Raw genomic sequence first — 22,313 nt, 5'->3', positions numbered from 1 at the left:
CCTGGCCAGTCCCTTGCTAGCAGCCCCTGTTGGGGAGGGGCGGGGGTGGGGGGTGGAAATGGGCCCAGGGCCAGTCTGGAGTTTGACTGGTGGCTTCTTCAGCCGGGTTTCTCCTGTTTAATATAAAAAGTAGGGCCCGTAATTGCATTAAGACGTGTATAATTATCCCGGAGGAGGGGAGAGCCCAGCCCCTGGTAATTGCAGGCCTGCTTTGAACTGATAAACGGTGAGTGATTCATGTTTTCTTTGGAGTTCACATGCACTCAGCTTTCAGCCCAGGCCCCGCTGACACTGTGAGGAGCCTGTTCTCTGACTCCCGACTCCTGTTCTGCTTGGGCTCCTGTGCTGGGGACAGGGGTCAGGCGTGGGGGAGGGGCTGGGGACTCCTCTCCTGGCTGCCAGCATAGGTGGCTATATGGTTCTTGGGGTGATGTCTGAGTGAAAATCCTCAAGGAAGGACAGGTGACAGCCAGCTGCGAGGGTCCTTCGAGGCAGCACGACCTGGTCCTCTTGCTGTGGGATCCTGGCTTAACCTCCTCACTTCCCTGAACCTCAGTTTCCCCACCCGAGTGGTGGGTGCGGGTGTTGACTCGGCACAGGAACATGTGGAGACTGAGGCCAAGGTGAAGGAGCAGGCCTTGCTCTGCCCGGGACCTGTTCATTTACGCATTCATTCACAAGCATCGGGCCCTGGCACCGGCTCTGGGAGCATGCGGGGAGCCAGGCTCCGTCTCATGGAACTGCCATTCCTGTGGGAAGAGCGCAAGTTGGGGAACAATAAGTAACGACCGTGAGCGAGCCCTGCGCTGCAAACTAAAACGGAGTAACTGGCTGACAGGAAGAGGCTGCCGCCCTTGGCTGGCAGGTCAGGGCAGACAGCTGAGACCTGAGCCCGTGTACGGGCAGGGGAGGGAAGGACATCCCAGTAGAGGGGACAGCAAGTCCAAAGGCCTGGCTGAGAGCAGAGGGGCCCTGTGCTACAGGGGCAGCTGTGGGAGCCCTGGGCCCAACAGGCCTTGTCTGGCCCGTTGCCCTGGACTTGGCAGAGGACACCTATCTTTTTGGGGCCTCAGCTTCCCCACCTGTAAAATGGGGCTGCCGGTCTATACGAGCCAGGGCAGGGCCCCTCCTAACTAACACCAGGAGGGTTCTCCTGCTGATGGCGCCTTTCGAGCATGCTCCAACCTTCCCGCTTTTGTCCGTGAGAGAGGATCTATTGTCATTTTAATTTGGGAAACTGAGGCTGGGAAAGAGGAGGGACTCTGGTCAGGGCCACCTACCAGTGGCCAGGCCAGGAGGAGAGGAGACTTTTGTAGAGGAAGCGGGGGTCCATGGTAGGATTTGGGGGCCGGTGATCTCATGTGCACTTCAGAAATGGGGCCCAGGCTACTGTGTAGGGCCTGGGCTGTTGATGGGTGTTTCAGGTGAGGCCAAGGGCTGTGCTTGTCCAGGTGGGAGAGGGGTGGGCAGTTTGGGGGAGACTTTGGGGATGACGCTGATGGACCTTAGCAGAGAGTGTGACCTGGAAAGTGTAAGTGGGGATGCCTGAAGCCTGGTGTGGGGGTGGAGGAAGTTGGGAACGCAATCTGATGGGAGGGAGGAGCCTCTGGCAGGTGGACGACAGCATCTGGGCTTCTCAGACTGGGGAGATAGGACCACTGCTGAGGGGCAGGCTTGGGGAGCCACCCCCCTCCTCTTGGGAGGGCTTCCTATTTCCTGGGATTGAGGGTGTGGAGGAGGAGCTGAGAGGCAGGCAGAGGAAGCCTGGGAGGGGGCAGGGCTGTGCTGGCAGCATGGGGGGCACCTCTTGGCTGGGGTATGGGGATGGTGGGTGGGAAGTGTAGCGCTTCTGGATTCTTTCTTGAAGTGCAGGGCTCAAGATCCAGCAAGGGGCTGGGCCAGGGTCAGCCAGCAAGTGGCTCCAGGGCCAAGGTGACCCAGACTGCCTCCCTCCCTCTCTGCGAACTGCCTTCTGTGTGGTGATGGGCCCGAGTATCTTTGTCTGCCGTGGGGGTGGTGCCTGTGACTGGGAGCCTCTGTGGCCTGCTAGGGAGCACGTATCCCCCAAGCCTCAGGCAGAGAGATGGTCACCCACCCTAGGAGCTTGGAGCTGGTGGCAAGAGGAGGGGGTGCTCCCTAGGGCACGGGGAAACTCCGAGTCAGGAGGTGATGGCCTCCAGGTTGAGGTGTCAGCCAGGCTCCCAGTCTGGACCCTCGACCCTCGTCGCTTGCTTCCCTGCTCTTGGGTCCATTTCTCTCCTTTGCCTGGTAACGGCAGGACCAGGCATTGATGGTACGTGTCTGGACACCAGTGGGTGTCCCATGCTACTCGTGGTGCTCGCAGGCTTGGTCTTGGGGACCCCTTGGTGAACCTCTCCGTGCCTGCAGGGCCCAGTTTGCGGAGGGGCCCTGTCTGCACCTCTGGTGTCTTCTTGTGGGTTAAGTTATGCCCCCTGGAGGTGGAGCATGGGATGTCCCCGTGTGGGCTGGGCGCACACAGCTCATGGGATGCACGTGTGTACTTGGGTGTGTATGTGCTCTCCCATGCGTCCGGGCTGTGCCCACACACTCGCACCCTCTCCCGCTTATTCTCCTTCACAGGGCTGAGGCTCCCGGCCCCATGATTCCCGCCTCTGCAGGACCTGAGCGCCTCGGCCCGCGGCCCCGGCCTGCCATGTCACTGCCACGTCTGAGCCTGCGGGTCCTCCCGCTGCTGCTGCTGCTGCTGGGGGGCGCACGGGCGGCAGCGGGGGCACCCAGGGCTGGTGGGGGGCCGCAGCCCGCCTTCCGCACCTTCTCAGCCAGCGACTGGGGCCTTACCCACCTGGTGGTCCACGAGCAGACCGGCGAGGTGTACGTGGGCGCGGTGAACCGCATCTACAAGCTCTCGGGGAACCTGACGCTGCTGCGGGCCCACGTGACGGGGCCTGTGGAGGACAACGAGAAGTGCTACCCGCCCCCCAGCGTGCAGTCGTGCCCACACGGCCTGGGCAGCACCGACAACGTCAACAAGCTGCTGCTCCTGGACTACGCCGCCAACCGCCTGCTGGCCTGCGGCAGCGCCTCCCAGGGCATCTGCCAGTTCCTGCGGCTGGACGACCTCTTCAAGCTGGGCGAGCCCCACCACCGCAAGGAGCACTACCTGTCCAGCGTGCGGGAGGCGGGCAGCATGGCCGGCGTGCTGATCGCCGGGCCACCGGGCCAGGGCCAGGCCAAGCTCTTTGTGGGCACGCCCATCGACGGCAAGTCCGAGTACTTCCCCACGCTGTCCAGCCGCCGGCTCATGGCCAACGAGGAAGACGCCGACATGTTCGGCTTCGTGTACCAGGACGAGTTCGTGTCGTCGCAGCTCAAGATCCCCTCGGACACGCTGTCCAAGTTCCCGGCCTTCGACATCTACTACGTGTACAGCTTCCGCAGCGAGCAGTTCGTCTACTACCTCACCCTGCAGCTGGACACGCAGCTGACCTCGCCCGACGCCGCCGGCGAGCACTTCTTCACCTCCAAGATCGTGCGCCTGTGCGTGGATGACCCCAAGTTCTACTCGTACGTCGAGTTCCCCATTGGCTGCGAGCAGGCGGGCGTGGAGTACCGCCTGGTGCAGGACGCCTACCTGAGCCGGCCCGGCCGCGCCCTGGCCCGCCAGCTGGGCCTGGCCGAGGACGAGGACGTGCTGTTCACCGTGTTCGCACAGGGCCAGAAGAACCGCGTGAAGCCACCCAAGGAGTCCGTGCTGTGCCTGTTCACGCTCAGGGCCATCAAGGAGAAGATCAAGGAGCGCATCCAGTCCTGCTACCGCGGCGAGGGCAAGCTGTCGCTGCCCTGGCTGCTCAACAAGGAGCTGGGCTGCATCAACTCGGTGAGTAGGCGCCGTCCCCATCCATGGTGCCTGTGCAGGGCCGCCGTCGGCCCCGCGTCCCTCAGAGGGTCGGGGCTGCTCCTGGGGCGTCAGCCTCCCAGCTTGTGCCTGCCGCCATCTTGCTTCCTTGAAGACAGGGTGATGGGACCGTGTCCACCAGTCCAAGAGCCCCTGTAGGCAGTGGGCAGAGGACTGACCATGTGCTTCGTACTGCCCCAGATGCCTGCTGCCCTGGCTTGTCTCCCTTTTACAGATGAGGTCACTGAGGCTCAGTGACCAGGGCCACAGTGCCAGTAAGAGGCAGAGCTGGCTGGGTCCAGACTGGGGTGGTGTGGGTCCCAGACCCGTCTTCCCACTTAGTCTTCTGTCGAGAGGCCCTGCTCACCCTTGCTCTGGGGTGTGTGCTTGCTCTCTGGGCCTCTGGCTTCACCTGGTAGTGGCATTGAGGGTACCAGCCCTGACTCTGGGGCAGCCTAAAGGCATGGGCTCTGGGTGCTTGGTGGTCAGCAGCCATGGCTCTTGTCTCTAGGCCCCAAAGGGACCAGCCTGCGTCCAGCTGCTTAATGGGGAGCATCTTATGCATTCCCCTAGGCCGTAGGATCCATTGTTCAGGGGCACCTTGAGGTGACCTCCCCAGGTGGGAGCCCTCTGCTCTGGCTCATTGGGCGGCCCAGGGAAAGCCTGGTACATGTGGCTTCAGTTGTCCCATCTCTATACTGGGAGTGACACTGGTTTGTTTTCAGGGCAGGATGGGAGGGCAAAGGTCCTTTCACCTCTTGTCTGTCACGTCTGCCCCTGGGTGGAGTGGGGCACCCATCAGGACGGGGCCGTCCTCCAGAGCGAGGCCCCCATGTGCCAGGCTGACGCGCTGTCCATGCTCCCCTGGCATCTCAGGGAAGGCATTTGACCTCTGTTATGCGTCTGGAGAAACTGAGGCCTGGAAGAGCAGCTCCTGCTGAGGTCACACTCAGTGCTCTTCACGGCCTGTGCCTGTGGCTGGGTCCATCCCCTCTCCCCCTGTCTGACAGCCGCCCTGTCTAGGTCTCTGCTCCTGGGACCACTTGGGGACCCTCGGCCCAGCTCCACCTCAGCGTTCCCTACTCCATCTGCGTTAGGCTGCAAACCTCAGACCCTGAGCCTGCTTCAGGGGAGCAAGCTGTCCCCCTGTTCCCCTGGAGCCTGCCCTCCCCCAGGCCCTTTCGATCTTCTCTGGAGCCTCACGAATTGATCGCTTCCTGTCCCTTCAGTAACCGCTTCATAGCCAACCTCCGCCTTTGCCTTTTGGGTGTGTTCCCTGTTCCCTGTCTCGAATAAGCCCTCCCTGTACCACACAGCCCCCTGGGGGCTGGCCCTTGCCCCGTGCCATGGGCCTGCTCCCCAGGGTGGCTGCTCTCCCTCCTTGGTCTCCTCTAGGCTGCTTCCTTTCTTGCTCTCCCCCTCCCACCCACAGGTTAGCCAGGGGGCCTGTGTGCAGCAGCTGTGTGGGAGATGAGCCCCACCCTGGGCATGTGCACCAGGCCTCAGGGGCTGCTTTGCAAGCCTTGGCTTCTCTGTCCAATAGGTCCAGGAATCCCTGGTCTGCCACATCTGTGCGGCCTGGCTCAAGCCTGGTCCCTCTCAGGACCCTCCATGAGCCCCTGCCTCTTTCATACCCGCCCCTCACCCCAGTTAGTGGGGGCGCTGGCCAGCCTTGGCTGCAATGCCCGCTGCCCTCAGGCAGAAGACACCCGGACCCCTGAGACTGGCTGCACGGGGCCGGGGTCTCACCCTCTCCCTTCCCACAGCCCCTGCAGATCGACGACGATTTCTGTGGGCAGGACTTCAACCAGCCTCTGGGGGGCACAGTCACGATCGAGGGCACGCCCCTCTTCGTGGACAAGGACGACGGCCTGACCGCCGTGGCTGCCTATGACTACCGGGGCCGCACCGTGGTGTTCGCCGGCACGCGCAGTGGCCGCATCCGCAAGGTCAGGGCCTGGGATGGGGGTGATGGGGCGGGCAGAGCCCTGGGGATGTGAGACAGCCTTGCTCTGGGGCCAGGAAACCCAGATCCAATGCCAGGCGTGGCAACCGAGAGGGTCCTCAGCAGGCCCCAGCTCCCCTGTATCTCCTCTTCCATGCCCCTCCTGTGGGGCTGCTTCGGTGTCCGGCAGGTGTAAAGGCTCTGGCTGGGCTTCAGGGGCTCTGAAGGTGGGTCAGGGCACATGAAGGTACTGGCCAAGCCCCAACCCCCTGCAGCCCCCCAGGACGGGGAGATGCTGGCCCTGCTCTCTGAGGGCGCACAGTGACCTCCTAGGAAGGCCGTGGGGGGGTGGGGGCAGGGCACGCCTGCACGGCCCCCTCCCCTCCGGGGGATCCAGTGTCTGCTGAGGCAGCACTCTGGAGCTGGCGGGAGGCCCCCGCCCTGCGCGGAGACAGCAAGGCCAAGGGCAGGGCAAGGGTAGCACCCCTCTGCCCCTGCCTACCGCTGGTGGGTGCAGGGGGAGCACTGTGACTCCAGAGCAATGAGGGCTCCTCAGGGTGAGGGGTGGGGTGCCGTGGGGCAGGGCCTGCGTGGTGCCTGCATCCCCTTCCCTCACCAGCAAGCCTTGAGCTGCACGAGGCCGCCAGGGAGCAGCCGCTGGAGGGCTTCCTGGAGGGGGGCTGAGAGCAGCTGCCTGTGGGTCAGTCCCAACTTGCTGGGTGAGTGGGACCAGACCAGCACAGGGCTGGCCTGCTGGGGAGGAAGTTTCTGGGGTGACTGTAGGGTGGGGGCGTCTGGGAGCCCCAGAGTCAGTCCAGGGGCGGGGCCTGGTAGATGAAATAACAGCTGTCCCCAGGCCTGGTGCTGACACAGCTCCCCGCCCAGCGTGTACCCGTGGGTGGGGGCTGGGCCTGGGACCAAGAAGGGCCTTGCCTGCTCTCGGCTTCTGCGCTGGGTTGTGCGGGAGGGGGTCTCCCTGTCTCGGCTACGACGGGTGCCCTGGGAATCATGTTCCACTGTTCACTGGGTCTGAGATTTTTATGAAGGGACACCCCCCCCCCCCCGCCCAACTGCTCACCTCAGCTTTCCCGTCTGTGAAATGAACCCGGATGTGTGGGCTCTGGGCTGGGGTGGTCCTGAGGCAGTGGGAGCCCAGATGTGGACTGAAGGCCATCCCAGGATGGGGTGCCCTGGGGTGCTGCGGGGTTCAGGCACCGTACGAGCCAGTGAGGCTGGGTGGCAGGTCAGCTCAGCCCCCGCTGCTCTCTGGGCAAGCCCCCATGCCCTCAGAGCTGGTCCTCCGGTGTGACCCACTTTCTTTACCCTAGTGTCGAGGGTGCTGTCTGCAGCCTGGGCATAGGCTCTTTCCCTTCCCAGGGGTGGGTACCCCACCCAGCATGCACCCCCTTTTCCCACCCCAGGGAGGGTACCTGGGGCTGGGGGAGGAAGCAGCAGAGCCCCTGGGGTGTGTGTGTGTGTCAGGTGGGTTGTGCTCTGGCAGGGCCAGTGTGGCTGCAGTGAGAACCGCCCCCAGCCCCCGCCCCCGCCCCCCCAGGCAGGGCTGTGGAGTGAAGCTTGCTTGGAGACACTCCTGCAGGGCGCCCTGGAGCCTGTCACCCAGTGGGAGGCTGGGCTCCTGGGGCTGGGAGTGGCACATTTGATGGTGGGTGGGCTGGCAGGCAGCTGGCTAAGGCACTGTCTGTGCCCACAGGCCACCCTGTAAGGTTGGGAGAACGGGTTAGTCTGGCCCGGCCTCCCCGGCTGCCTCACTGGCTCTGGCCTCACTCCCCTGCCCCAGGGCCGCTGTCTGGGTGGGAGTTCTGTGAGTCTAATTGGTCCTGCTCTCCTTCCTCTCTGCCCTGGTCCCACAGAGGGGAAACTGAGGCCCATTGTGTCGAGTGGGAGCTGGGCTTAGGCCCATTCATAAGAAAACCTCTGCTGCTCTCTCCCTTACCCACCCCTGCACCTGCCTCCCAGAGCCCCGTCTTTCCTGGACATTGGCTCCTTCCATCCCTGGACCCCTCTGGGCTGGGCACTGCACCATGAGTGTGTGGACTGCACCCTTTTAGGGGTACATGGGACCCAGTGCCCAGGGGCTGCTGGCCTGGTAGTGGGAGAGTCCCATCATTGGGGAATTAGAGCCACGTTAGTTTCGAGGCTCCCCCATGAAGGCATGCCCTAGCCTTGCCCCATCCACCACTCACCTGCACCCACCCACCCAAGTTGAAGGGGGGTTTTGGGCAGCTCCACAGACAGTTGTTTGCACCTTAATCCCATACAAATGGCTGAGTTTAGGTGTGGTCTCCGCTCTCTCCCTCGCGAGCTCTGTGACCCTGGGGCTGGTTGTGTAGCCTCTCTGAGCCTGTCCCCCCAAGCATAGCGTGAAGAAGCCCAGAGCCTGGTGTGTGTGTGGTCCCATTCGGGCACGCAGCTAGCTCTCACTTGTGGTGCTGCCTCTCTGAGTCCTTGCAATAACCCTGCCATCCTTTTGACAGATGAGGAAACTGAGGCATATGGTGGCTGCAGCATGTGCCCAGGCTTACTGGCTCCAGGGTCCTTGCTCATGACTGTAGTCTCCTTCCTTGTTCTCTGGAAAGGAAACGGGGGCCCTGATTTCAGTGTCCCTTCTCTGAGGAAGCCTGGGGTCTAGGGCAGCCCCACCTCCAAGAGCCCCTCACTGCCCACTCCTGCCCTGAGCTGCCAGCCTTCAGGGCTCTTTCTTCCCACAGCCCAGCGCATCAGCCAGTGACTGCCTGGCCCTGCCTCGCCCTGGGAACAGGTCCGGCTCCATCCAGCTCCTGTGGGGAGCACGACTGTCCCGCTCTCTCTGCCTCCCTGTTGCCTAGGGCTCATGGTGCCTTTGAACACCATGTCACACCCTGGGGCCCCTCTGCGGGTGGAGGTCTGGAGCAGGGTGGGGGCTGGGGGAAGAGGTACCAGTCCCATTCTGCTTGCCCCAGCCCCATAACCTCCCCCAGGTCCCCTTGCCAGGCCTCCAGCCTTGACCCACTGTGAAGGGAGACCGTGCCTCTCCTCAGCTGGGGCCCAGCCTGTGTCACCAGTTCCCTCTCCCTCCTGACCACCCCCCCCCACCTCTCCCACCGTGTCGTTCTGACCCACCCTGGGGGCGGGAGTGGCTCTGGTCCAGGGGCCTGAGCCAGGACAGGGCGGGCCACGGGTGCCCTCCGGTCCAGCTCAGCACTGCCTCCTCCCTGGTTCTTGTCCTTTGTCCTCGTCACATGCTGGAGCCTGGGCCCCGGGGACCCCTGCCCACTGCTGACCTGGGGGCAGCCCTGCTATACTGACAAAGCCCAAGACACCCTCAATTTCCGCAGGCCTGGGTCTTCTTGGGCTTTAAGAAGTAACTGGTGAGCTCTAGGGACCCGGCTGGCCCTCTGCCGGGCCCCACCGAACGAGAACGAGCGAACATTGTGTGAAATTGTAGCTGATTAATTTAGGACCTGCCAACTTCAGCTGTTCAGGGCTGGCTGGGAGTGCTCCCTGACTCCCCTGGTCTTCCCCAGAGGCTCTGCCCGCCACCTGCCTCCCTCCCCGCCAACAGGGGCAGCCTGTCCTCCTGGGCTGATACCCCAGATCCCCAGTCCTGCGTGTCACCTTCCCCCCAATGCCCCAAATGGCCACCAGGGACCCCTGGACCCTGGCAGGAGTTCCCCAGGGTAGCCCCTGGTTTGAGTTCTTTTGAGTACGTCCAGGTGCTCACCGTGGGTGGGGAGAGGACCCGCCCCAGGCTCCTGCCAGTGGGTGCCCGCTCTGCCCCGCCATAGTCTGGAGGCCCTCTTAGACTTCTTAGACTTCTTAGACTTCTGCAGAGCAGAAGTGGGGACAGTGCCTGCCTCCTGGGCCGGGGGAGGGGCACCGCCAGGCTAGCCCTGCACTGGCACCATCCCTGCTGCAGGGCTCGGGGGCTGGGCTGAGGAACACAGCCCTGCCGCTCTGGTGGCTGTGCCAGGTGAGAAATCGGGCCCCGTCTGCCTGAGCATCCGGTTTTTCAAGAGAATCTGGAAATCCGTATTTTGTGTGAGGTCTCTTATTGTTAAGCATTGGCAACTAATGACGGGCTTTTAGAAGGCACTGTGGGTCAACCTAAGGGTGCCGTGGGCCACCAGTTTATGACCATGGGGATCTTGGCTGTGACATCACTGGCTTGCAGGGTGCCCGGCCTTGGGATGGGACCCATGGGATGGCCGCCCAGCTGGGCTCCAGGGCTGGGCCGGGCCGTTTTGGAGTCTGGCTAGCAAGGGGGCCTGCCTGGCGAAGCTCCCTCCTGCTGGGGCCTTGGTTTTTATCCCTCAGCGCTGGGTGGGCTGTGCCTCCTGGGGGCATTTGGGAAGCCCAGGGGAGGCCGCCGTTCCTTCCTGTGTGCTGATCCTCGAGTGGAGGAGGAACACGGCTGTGGCGGCAGCACTCTGGGCCCCGGGGCCCCAGCTCTTCCCTGGCTCTGCAGCATCACAGCCGTGCTGGTAGCTGCTGAGCATCTGCGTGGGTTGCTCTGGGCCTGGGCTGCCAGTGACAGGGATACCTCTTAACCTCCAGTGGCCTCACAGCTCTAGAAGCTTCCCCTTGGATGCTTTTCCCATTCCCCTAGGACTCCCCTCCCCCCCCCCCCCCGCCCCACTCTCCTTAGGATGCTGAAATTCAGAGATCCTGGGAGTCGGGTGGTGTTTCCAAGACCTGCATAGAGCAGCGTGGGCTTCTTCCCGGTCCTTGCACCAGGGACCTGTCCTGGGCCAGAGCCTGCTCTGCGCGTCCAGCAGGGGTCCCTGCTCCCCCAGCCCAGGTCTGTGCGGGACGCTGACTGGGGAGCCCCTGAGGGGCTGGGGGAAAGATGTTGGCCCCGAGAGAGATCCTGGGCAGGACCAGGCCCCCAGCCCCCGAACTCCTCAGCGGCAGGGAGTGGCACCACCTCCCTGGATTTGTATCTTGTGTGGCAGGGGGATGCCCTTGACTCCCAGTGACCTGACCTCTAGAGACCTACAGAAGCTCCAAGGGTCAGCCTGCACCGTTGGTGACCGTGCCTGCGGGTGTCCTCATCATGCTGGAACGTGAGCCCTGAGCACAAGCACGCGGCTGCCTGTAGCGTGGCAGGGGGTGGGGCAGGGAGGTCCGCGGCCTCCTGCACGTGCCTAGTGTATGACTGATGTCCACTCTCAGTTGTGATGTATCTGCAGGAAAGTACACAGCTGTGGGTGTGCGGCCTGGAGCGTGTCACTGGAAGCACGCCAGGCCCCCTGTCCCCAGGAAGGTCGTTCCCTCCCCCAAGGATCACTTTACTGGTTGACCTCCGTCCCTAGGGCTGTTGTGCCAGTTTGGGGTTTTCTGTGGGTCATGTAGCACGTCGTCTTTTGTCTTCCTTGCTCATTGCCGTTGGTGGGGCTCGCCCGTGCTGTCGTGGGCAGGCCTGCTCCGTTCTGTGTCGTGATGGCATCGTGTACTGCAGACCTGCGTGCATGGGGCCCTCCCGCCTGGGGCAGGCCCAGCGTTGTTCCCTGTGGGTCTGCAGTGGTGGTGCTGCCACGTGAATTCTGTGGCACAGGCTCCGCGCGTGCAGGGCCGCGTTGCTGTTGAGTTTCTACCTGGGAGCAGGGCCGCTGGGCCTCTCTTCTCCTGTCCTGAAGCTCTAGGACTGTCGGTGTTGCCATTTCCAGGATTAGGTGTGGTACTGCCTGGCCGAGTGGTTGATCTCATACAGCCATGCTTGGGGCAGGTTACTGGGTCCTGGTGGGGTTCTACCCTCCAGAGTGTTGTTAGCGGAGAGTAGACAGGTCCCGGCCGCCTGCTTCCCGTATGTCTTAGTTGCTGTGCCTGTGGGGCCCCGTGGGTCACTGTGGGGCACTGCCCCTTCCTGCTAAGGACGTGGTCCCTGGAACCTTTGGTGGTATTGCCCGGTACTCTGGGGGACGTGTGTGTGTCCTGGGGACGACATGCTGTGCTCTTTCTGGTTCTCCGGGCCATAGCACCAGAGGGCTCAGGGGCCTCTCATTCCCGCCCTGGGTCTGTCTAGTGACTCCCCTGCCCTTTGTCCCAGAACCAGTGCCAGCACTGCTTTTCTGCCCCCCCCCCGTCGGTGGTCAGCAGTCGCCCACAGGCATGCATGGAGGGTCCCGCCCCTGGCCCTACGCTGCAGGCCCACCTTCCTGCGGGGTCTGGCCAATCAGGCCTTAGCCACAGCAGGGGCATCTAGGCATCTTTGACGAGCATGATGCTTTCGGCCACAGGCAGGCAGTGGCCACCCTGTGCCCAGCCCCGTGTGCGCCTAGCTGTGGGCCTGGCTTGGTGGAGGTGGCCTCATGAAGGTCCAGGGTTACTGCCTGCAGTGTGTAGTTCCCCCGCCCATGGACAGATAGGTCCCTGACTTCCAGGACCTGTCCTCTAAGGGGTCAGGGCGTGGGAACCCGTGGCATTGCAGCAAGGTGGGTACAGAGACTAGAACAGCCCCACTGAGGGGTCTTCCAGGAAGGGCATTCTGGAAGGAGAGAACAGTAAGGCCAAAGCTCAGGCCGTGTGATCTGTGTTGCCTTGTGGCCCAGCTTTGTGTGGCCTCCATGGCCGTGGGGCAGATTCCCCAGGGTGGTTGTGCACCTCGACCTCATGGCAGCATCTAGCCTTGGGGGCCCAGTTTCCAGGCAGCTTTCCAAGCAGTCTTTCCTCCCCTACTGTTGGAACCACGAGCTTCTGAACTCTAACACAGCCCTGTGAGGTGGATTTCTGCTGGCAGATGAGGAGACCAAGGGTCAAAGAGGACCACTGTTTATGTTGGTTGGTGTCCGCTTTCCTCTGTATTGAGGGCTAGGGTTGAAAAAGACAAGATTCTTGGGACTCTCCCTCCCAATCTCGCCAGGTGTGTTTGGCCCAATTAGAGCCATTGGGCCTCCTGCAAATCATGTTTTAATTACCCAAGTACTGCCAAGAGGAAATTGTTAATTGCTTTTCCAATATCAAATTCCTCCTGGCCTTTGTGAGAATGGTCCCAGGAAGGGGCCTGGAACCTGCCCCCAGCTGGAGGGAGCGGGGGTGGTGGGGGGAATCCTGTGGCAGCTGGTGAGGGGATGAGAGGGGCCCAGGAGCTGGGTTCACCCACACGGCCGCACAGCCCTGACCCGGAGAAGGAAGATGGGCTCCTTCAAGGAGAGAGGGCAGCCCCTCCCAGGACCACTCTGCTGCCCAGGGGCTGGGAATAGGCTGGGCAGCTGTATGTACTAGAGGAGGAAGACACCCATGGGGTCCCAGCCCTGTAGCCGGTTCACTGGCTGCTGTCCTCCCATCTTTTGCCTGTCCCATCACCTGGGGTCCTGTTCACCTGCTCTCTGGTTTAGTCAGCGCACCGCTATTCCACAGATAGGGACACGAGGGCCGTTATCTCGGGATGGGCAGAGCAGGGAACTCTTTCCTTTCCCTGGTCGGGGCCAAGCTGGGCAGCCCCCTGCCTCCGGGCGGCTAGGGCGCGTGCCGGCCTTGGCAAGCGGCCTGCGTGGCCCAGACATCCTCCCAGTGCCCCCACCCGCCCTCAGCACAGAGAATGGGCTCTTTGTTGGATCTGGGCTGGACGGACAGCTGACCTGGCCAGGCCGCAGCAGTTGGCGAGAGCCACGCGGTGATGGGTGCGGGGGCAGCCGGCTGGGCCGGCCTGGGGTTTAGGCCCCAGGGCCAGGGGCTGCCCACCTGCCACTGGCTACCTCCCCTTGGCCCTGCACAGGGCTCTCTTTGCAGGACCCCCCCTCACCCCCTACCGTGTGTCCTGGGTCCCCAGGACCTGTTGGCCTGGGGTGAAGGTGAAATTGCATGCTGGCCTGTCTGTGGGAACAGGCGGTTGATGCCTTGTGGTGGTGGTGCGTGTGTGGCCCAGTGTTTTTTGGTCCTGGCACCAAGAGGTTGCTGGGGCCAGGCCCCTCTCTGGGGGCATTGACAGCCCTTGTGCCTCAGCTCAGAATGTAGGGGACTCCCCCACGTACAGAGGTACAAGGGAAAAAAACCCAGGTTGGAGAAGTGGGTGAGCCAGAGGGCTGGGCCAGAGGCTGGACGGGGGTGGCTCTGTCCCTCTGGGTCAAAGCCAGGGGCGGGTGGGTGCCTGGGCGTGGTGTAGCCCAGCAGGCATGCCCTGGGAGGCTGGCCACCTCCTCTCCAGCCATCTAGGCAGGAGGAGGAGGTGTCCTTTCTCAGCAGGTGTGGGGAAGGGCACCAATGGCAGAGGGACAGAGCCGAGTTTGGACCCTGAGGTTCTTCTGTGGTGGGACATGGGAGGGAAGGTGGTCGTGGCTAGTTGTGGAAGGTTCTGGTAGTCTTGGGGAAGCGTTTGCAGAGCACAGAGGTGACAGCTGGAGGTGGGAGGGAAGATCCCAGGGGATGCCGGAAGTCTCTCCTGTGTGTGCTGCGGGCCGGCTGCCCCAGGGTGGGCCATCCCCAGGTGGGTGGCCCTCGACTGGACAGCTGTGCGCAGGGGAGTGGCATTGGCACGTGCGCCCCCGGCGGTGTGGCATATGTCCTGCTGTCCTGCCAGCCGCCTGGCCCCGTGCCTGCCCTGCATGCCCCTTGTCCCTGGAATGCCTTCCTGGCGGCATACTGCATCCCTCCTCCCGCTTTTGGAGCAGACTCTATGTCCCCAGGTGCAAGTGGCAGTCCAGGGCCTCGCAAGTCTCAGTTCACCTGTCTGTGCTGCACGGGCCCTGCAGCCTGAAAACCAGCTGTGACACAGCAGGCATGTCCCGAGCACTGGTCTTTGCTGGGTTGGACGCACTGGTCTTTGCTGGGTTGGACACCTCCTGCCCATCCGACGGTCACACGTGTGCATGCAGGGGCCCTGCTGAGCCTGGACGGTGGCCACTCAGTATACAGTGTGGAGCCTGTCACCCACGTCACATCTACCCACGGGTCTGCCAGCTGTGCCTCCCTGGCACCCCCACTTACTCTGCTTTCTCCAGAAATGTCCTGGCTCCTTGGGGCCTGCCTCTGCGTGTTTGAGGGCCGGGGCTGCCCCGTGCTGGGCAGATGGGTGGACAGATGGATGCGTGGCGGATGGACAGCTGGACATGCACGCTCCCCACTGCAGCTGTTGGGTGCCACCTGTTGGAGTCGGCGTGCTGCCGGCCCAGGGGCGGGGCGTTTCAGAGTCTGGCTCTGGCCTGCCTCCTCTCTTACGTCCCCTAGGATCTTGCTCTCTGCCTGCCCCTTTCCATGGCCCCTGCTGGTGTGCTCCCTGGTTGTGCCCTTCCCTGTAATGTTTCCCTTGTCCCTGCTGGGTTGTGAGTGCCCCTGGATAGGACGTCCACGCCCCAGCCCATGCCCTCAGCCCTCAGTAGGGAGGGAAACGGCAGGCCTGGTAGAGGGGGTTGGTCAGAGTCAGCACCATATGGACACTGGTGGTCCGTGTGTCTCGGTGAGGCAGGGCCCCTCCAGTTTCCCTGTTCAGCAGACACTTCTTGAGCGCCCCCTGCATGCAAGGGGCTGAGGTCTGGTCAGGCCAGGCTGTCAAGGCCTCCTGGGTAGCCGTCCCCCGTATCTGGTTGTGGGGGGGACCAGGCTTGGGGCACTGGGGGAGGGGGCCTGGTGCTGGGAGGGCTGGGGTCTGTCCTGGGCTTCTGGGTGGCTGCAGGGGGCACCTGCAGGGAGGGGGCACAGGTGTAAGGCAGGGCTCTGGGAGAAATCCGGAGTCCTGATTTGATCAGTTGGGCTGAGACTAGGGCTGGAGATCTGGGTCCCACGGGTGCACCGGCCTGCACACAGGCCCTGCCCTCCTGACCTCCTTGTCCCCTGCTTCCTGGCCACTGTCCAGGCTGGCCTTGCCAGGCCTGGGTTGTGGCTGCTGGGGTTTGGTGATTGCCTTGAGGTCCAGCCGCCTTCTGTCCCCTCTTCTTGGCACAGTGGCTTGGTCCTTATTTGATTCTCAGAGCAGCTCTGGCAGGGGGAGTGGTGCCTGTCGTCACCATCTCACAAGTAGGGGAATAGGCAGAGAGCGGGTCAGCGTGCCATGTCGCTTGCACAGCTGGGTGTCTGTGCTGGGCCTTGGGTCCAGGCAGTGTGGGTGTCCAGAGGTGGCACTGCTGGCCTCCTTGAGCTCTCCTGTGGCTGCAGACTCCCCGCCACAACTGCCCACCCCCGAGGGCAGAAGGTTCGTGGGGCCGGCTGGGTCCAGGTTGGGGTCCCGTCCACGCTCACCTGCAGGGGCGCTGAGGCTGGGCTGCTACGGCCCCTCACCCAGCACCCCTTCTTCCTGGAGGCCGTGGGCCGAAGCCACTTGGGCAGCTCCAGGCGGGGCCTGTGGCCGCCTCCCCCTGCCCAGCTCAGGGCTCAGCTCTTCCGGGTCTGGTTTGACTTAAGCCTGCCTGCCTGGCTGGGAGGCAGCTGAGCGGATGTGGGGGGTGGCCTCGGGCTCTCAGGAATGCAGCCCTCCCCCTCTCCCTCAGCCGGCAGCCTCTGGCCCAGAGTCACAGCGCCCCACCCTGGCTGGCCGCCCTCGGCCAGCACAGAGCGCAGGGGTGTTCGCCAGCTCCACGGGCCACCCCCACCAAGGAGACCTGCCCTGTCCTGTCAGTGTGGGGGTGCAGAGGAGGGGTGCTGGGCTGAGCCTGGGGCGACGCGGAGGTGGAGAGGTGGGCTGGCTGCTGGGTCACAGCCAGAGAGGGGCGGGCCTGAGCAAGGCCGGCCACCTTGTGCCCTGGGAGCCTGCCCAGGACTGGCGGAGCTGGGCAGACGCCGCCCCATGAGTCCCGTCTCTGGAAAGCCCCCTGGGTCTCTCTGTTAATTAAATACATTTGTTTGGTAAAAGCAACTAAAAATACTTGCAGCATCGTAAGCTGCAGAGAAGAGCTGGCTAATTAGCGCCCGGTTTGTTTGGGATCTGGAATATATTTCCATGCCGATGAGACGCCCGCCCTCCTGCCTTCTTGCTGGGGTGCACCCCACTCCAGGACCTCACCGGGGCCCCCCACTCCCATGCCACCTCCCTGCCCTGGAGCCTCCTGGTGTCACTTCTCAGCCACACTGGACACCTCACTGTCCCTGAAGATCCCTGCTGCCTCTTCGTGCCTTTCTACCCCCTGCACAAATATGCCTTCCTCTGGGGCACCCAGCCTGGCCCCAAGGAAAGTGGGACCCCTGCCACTTTTGTGCAGGGCTTGGCTGTATAGCCGGTGACGGGTGGTGGGTAGTAGTTGTTCTTGTGGATGAAGGGGCTAGGTCAGGACTTGCCTACGGGGCTGAAGTTACAAACTTCACCCCATGGCCGTGGTGTGGTCGGAAGCCTTATCCTTATCCTTGCGGGGCTTTGGGGGCAGCTGGGGGAGGGGCTCCAGACCCCTGACCTTAAGTAGGTGTGGGGCTGGGCCAGCGTTGGTCATTGCTGGCCTAGCCCCACTTAATCCCTCACTGCCACAGATCCTGGTAGACCTGGGAAACCCTGGCGGCCGGCCAGCCCTGGCCTATGAGAGTGTGGTGGCCCAAGAGAGCAGCCCTATCCTGCGTGACCTGGTCCTCAGCCCCGACCGCCAATACCTCTATGCGATGACTGAAAAGCAGGTGGGTGACCCACTGCAGGACACGTTGGGGGGTGGGTCTGCCCCCATCATTGGTCTACTCTGTCCACCCTGGCTCCAGATTTTCCCCGGTCAGACTTGGAATTCTCAATTTCTCCCTGAACAGTTGCATATACACAGGAACAGATACTTGAATAAGAGCTTTGTGGGAGTATTGGTGTCATTTGAGGACTGGGAGCATACATCTGGGGCCCCAAATTCTCGGGCTGCGGGCCCGCACAGCACCAGCCTCATCTGCCCATCTCCATGGGGTTGGCACCTGGCCTGGCCCACCTTATCGAGGCCGCGCATTTGTGTTCCCAGCCTAGCGCTTGGAGCCAGCCTCTGACCTTCTCAGCCTGGTGACCGCATGCCCCTCTCTCAGCTGTCATGTTATTCCACTTCTCTGAGGACCTCAGTGCCATCCAAGCTGGCGAGGTCGGGGTAAAAGGGGCCCAGCCTGCCTCTGTGCTTAGGACTGGAGTTGATGAGCCCAGGCTCCCTTGAGGAACTCAGAATCCGGACAGATGGGAGAGTGACTCTGGCTGGAGCGGTCAATTCCTCCCTGGATGTCTCACCTGCACTGACTTGCTTGCTCCTTGATGCTGCCTCCCAGCAGAGGGCCCTGGCCTGTTTAGCCTGATTTGGCCAAGTCAGGGTCACCCAGGACTAGCCTTTGAATAGACCATGCTAGAGAGCGGCCTGAAACGGGGGCCCAGCTCGTTTGTGGGAACAGGACACACACACGCGACTGCAGTGAGGAGGTGAGGCTGGCAGGGGTTGCGGGGACGAGCCTTGCGGGGGCCTGACGCCAAGCTTCCCGTGCTGCCAGGTGACTCGTGTGCCCGTGGAGAGCTGTGTGCAGTATGCATCGTGCGAGCTGTGCCTGGGGTCGCGGGACCCCCACTGCGGCTGGTGTGTCCTGCACAGCATGTGAGTCTCGAGGGCCCGGACACCCCTGCCTGGCAGCCTCTGACCTGGGAGAGCCCCACGTGGCCGTCCCGGGCGCCTCGGGCAGTCACGGCTCCCTTTTGAGCACCTCCGGGTCTCTCCTGGGCAGGGCGTTTGGCAGTTGCCTGACTGGCTGAGTGATGGCACGCCCAGTGCCGCCCACGAAAGACAGGGTGCGGGGTACAGGTGGTGGGCTTCCCTTAGTGCGGGTGATGACAGCCTTGCTGAGCAGGGCCCGGAGGGTCGGGGTGCCCCTCTGGCCGCCTCCCCCATGCCCAGCCCCAGCACCCTCTGCCCGCAGCTGCTCACGGCAGGACGCCTGTGAGCGGGCGGACGAGCCCCAGCGCTTCGCCTCTGACCTGCTGCAGTGCGTGCAGCTGACGGTGCAGCCTCGAAACGTCTCTGTCACCATGTCTCAGGTTCCGGTGAGCGCGGCTGCCCTGGTGCGGGGTCGGGGTGACCAGTGGGAGGGCGAGGGGGCGAGAGCTCCTTGCTCACCGAAGCCTCCTGTGGGGCCCAGCTTGTGCTGCAGGCCTGGAACGTGCCCGACCTCTCGGCTGGTGTCAACTGCTCCTTTGAGGACTTCACCGAGTCCGAGAGCATCCTGGAGGACGGCCGCATCCACTGCCGCTCGCCCTCTGCTCGGGAGGTGGCGCCCATCACACGAGGCCAGGGTGAGTGCCACCGTGGGCGGGGGTCAGAGTGGCACCTGGAGCCGTCCTGGTGGGGTCTGTGAATGGGTGTTGCGTGGTCACTGTAGGCTGGCAGGGGAAGGAGCAGGTGCCTGCTCTGGGAGATGGGGCCGCAGCTGCCTGTCCATGGGCTCGGAGGCTCCCTGGGTCCCAGGGCCTGAGGGGCAGGGGTGCAGCCAGGGGCCGTGCAGGTGGTGAGGGGGGAGGGTCCCTGGCAAGGCCTGTCCCTGTTCCGGGCTGGCCCTGGGAGAGGGTCCTGGGGCCGGTGGCCCCGGGTGGCCCCAATGACTCAGGCCTGTGCTGTTTCTGCAGGAGACCAGCGGGTGGTCAAGCTTTACCTGAAGTCTAAGGAGACAGGCAAGAAGTTTGCGTCCGTGGACTTCGTCTTCTACAACTGCAGCGTCCACCAGTCGTGAGTGTCCTGGCACTTCTGCACTGACCACCCCGGCAGGGCAGGGCAGGGCATGGCTCTGTGTGGCCCAGTGGTCAGGGTGGGAGGAGAGGCCCTCGTAAGAGCCTCTCACCTGGCAGGGGGGCCGGCGAGGGCACGGCCTCCAGGCGGCAGATGGGGAGGAGGCTCAGGCCGGGGCTGTGAGAGCGGGGCAGGGGAGGGGAGTGAGGTGCACTGATTCAAACAAGGCAAGTCTCGCCGGCCTCTCGCAAGCTGCTGAGGTGTGAGGAGTGGGGTCGGGGGGCCCACCCAGGTGTATGGGTCAGCCACAGAGCCAGAGGCACCTGAGTTTCAGCTGTGCCTTTGTTGGCTGACCGGCAGACTGCCTGCCTCTTCGTGGGGGCCCACTGAGGGCCTGGGTGTTGATATTACTAGGTTATGATCTCTCTATCCAGGGTGGGCTGGGATGTTTGGAGCAGTGGGCAGGACTCTGGAGCTGGAGGGGATTGAGGGTCTCGGGAGAAGCAGGGTGGCCGGTGGGTTGGGAGGTCCCTGGGAGAAGCTAGAGGTAGTTTTCTCCAGTGTAAGTGGGTCCATGGGGGCTGCAGAGATGACAGGGCTCCAGCCACAGGAGGTTGCGCAGGCCAGAGCGCCGCAGGGACCTGTCTAGGCCCTGGGGACGTGTGGGAGAGAACTGGACAAGCGCCTGCCAGGCGGAGCTTGCCTTCTGGTCAGGGAGACGGATGTCCACCACGGCTCTGCTGGGTCCTGCAGCGACGGCTTCCCTCCTAAATTTAAACCTAAGTTAATTAAGATGAGATTGGAATTTAAAAGACAGTTCTGTACGTGCACCAGCACATTTTCCCAGTGCTTGTTGTCACGTGTGACTTGGTGTGGCCAGTGGTCACCTCGGTGCACAGCGCAGGCTTTCGTCACGTCCGTAACCAGGAAGGTTGTGTCAGCAGACACTGGGGTGGACTGTCAGGTGTTCAGGGTCAGGAGAAAAAGCAGTGCAAAGAGAGGGAAGCACGGGATGGAGGAGCAGCCAGTGCAAAGGTCCTGAGGTGGCACTGTGAACTGCTGAAGAAGTAGCAGGCAGGTGATGCGGCCCCGTGCAGCCCCTGGGTGGAGCCACAGGTCGCCCCGGTTTCAGCACGCCTGCCCTCTCCCCGCAGCTGCCTGTCTTGTGTCAACGGCTCCTTCCCCTGCCACTGGTGCAAATACCGCCACGTGTGCACACACAACGCTGCCGACTGCGCCTTTCTGGAGGGCCGTGTCAACGTGTCTGAGGTGAGGCCAGCCTGAGGAGCTCAGGGTTTGAGAGACGTGGTCGAGCTGGGTGTCGCCTGCAGCTGGCAGTGGGAGAGCTCCCACGGGCGGCCGGGACACCGCGCCAGAGACCTGCGCTATTTGGGACCTTATCCAAGGCCACCTTGACCTGAGGCCAACCAGTAGTGTTTGTTGGCGGCCTCTTGATGTGCTTCGTGGTCCTCAGGGAAGGCCTCCCACCTGGGCTTCTGTGTGGGGGCGATAGACCAAAGGGATGCCCGAGGGACGATGCAGGGAGAGGGGGACTGTCCACCCGATACGGTGAGGTGTGTGGGCAGGCGGGAAAGGCCTGGCGCCCAGAATCTGTGTGGATGAGGGAACCCATCAGACTGACTTGCAGGGTGGGCGGTTGGTTCTCGGAGTCATTTGAGGTACCGCGTAGTAATTGATAGTAATTAGGTAGTAATTATTTTGGAGCCTGGGCAGGGTGCTGACTTTATTTATGAACAGCCAGGCTACTTTTCCTGGAACCCGAGGCACTCGGAACCAGGACCGGCAGACCTGGGATCCTGTCAGAGGGTACAGAGCCGGAACTGGAGGCCAGGGCCCTTGTTCGCAGTGGACACCGTGCCCGTGGTTGGACGGGGCAGGAGGGTGGGGGGTGTGGGGGCAGAAGAGGTGCAGCGTGCCTCAGGCCACTCCTAACAGAGCCTCCCCCGACCAGCCTCCACCATCACTCCCCAGGCCCCTGTCTCCTCCCTGCTGTGACATTGCCCATCATGGGACAAGGTGGCAGTCAGGGGCAGGCCAGGAACAGGCAGGGACCTCGGGCATTTGGTGGGAGCAGTATCTGGGTGAGCGGCTGGTGTGAGAGCCAGGGTGTGGGGATGGGCAGTGGGCTTCCCTCGGAGTGTGGCCCACATGAGGAGCTGGGCACAGGTGTCCTGAGGGCAGGCAGGGGCTGTGGGGCAGCAGGAAGCTGGTTAGTGACCCCAGGGTCTAGGGACCTCAGGGAGGGCTGTCGTGGGCCTGGGTGGAACAGCACGTGCAGACCCTCCTGAGGAGGGTTCAGGACTGGGCTGAGGGTGGTCATGAGGTCCAGGGAGGTTGCCGTGGGAAGGGACTCATCCTAATGGTACACCGTCTTCAGCCGTAGTCCTGGGTTTTATGGGGACTTTTCTAAGGAGAATGACACAGGCCCAAACTTGACCAGTCCTGTTGCTTGGAAGGAGCAGGCTCCTCCCCCTCAGGTTCCCCTCTTCCTATCTCTGCTTCTGGTTTGGATCTGCTGGGAGGTGGCCCCTCAGGAACATGGTGCCAGGGAACAGCCTCAGTCAGACTCCAGCCTGATGTGGGCACAGAGCCTACAGTCCGGGACAGACCAGGGCCTCCTGGGCAGCAGAGATAGTGTCTATAGAGGGACGTGTGAGCTTGGGGGGTGACGGGAGCCAAGTCCTGGTGGCCAGAAGGAGCCAGGGCTGCTGGGGGTCCAGGAGGGGCAGCCGGGGGCTGGAGAGGCAGCAGGAGGGTCCCTGGGCCTGGGGGCTGGCGTGGGCACCCCGTCAAATGGCCAGGGAAGTGCTGGTGTAGGTGTGGGCGCCTGAATGCGTGGACGGTAGCTCTGCGTACGTGTCCCCATCACCTGCCTCTCCCCAGGGTGGAG

General features: G+C 63.1%; 1 protein-coding gene across 1 annotated transcript in view; it reads left to right on the top strand.

Moving 5' to 3' along the window:
• Positions 1-2,659: 2,659 nt before the first annotated feature.
• PLXNA1 (plexin A1) overlaps positions 2,660-22,313 on the top strand; it is a 43,644-nt gene continuing 23,990 nt past the window's right edge. Inside the window, exons 1-8 of the mRNA XM_047097056.1 lie at positions 2,660-3,859; positions 5,644-5,826; positions 17,211-17,351; positions 18,180-18,280; positions 18,600-18,723; positions 18,819-18,972; positions 19,303-19,402; positions 20,557-20,671. Of these exons, the coding sequence (XP_046953012.1) occupies positions 2,675-3,859; positions 5,644-5,826; positions 17,211-17,351; positions 18,180-18,280; positions 18,600-18,723; positions 18,819-18,972; positions 19,303-19,402; positions 20,557-20,671 (2,103 nt within the window). The 5' untranslated portion in view covers positions 2,660-2,674. The remainder of the gene's footprint in view (positions 3,860-5,643; positions 5,827-17,210; positions 17,352-18,179; positions 18,281-18,599; positions 18,724-18,818; positions 18,973-19,302; positions 19,403-20,556; positions 20,672-22,313) is intronic.

The sequence above is a fragment of the Lynx rufus genome, unplaced genomic scaffold, assembly GCF_022079265.1.
Source record: "Lynx rufus isolate CCGP_SWC_20201006 ecotype Redwood Valley unplaced genomic scaffold, mLynRuf1.p SCAF_4, whole genome shotgun sequence".
Taxonomy (NCBI): domain Eukaryota; kingdom Metazoa; phylum Chordata; class Mammalia; order Carnivora; family Felidae; genus Lynx; species Lynx rufus.
This window is presented reverse-complemented; position numbering and strand designations above follow the sequence as displayed.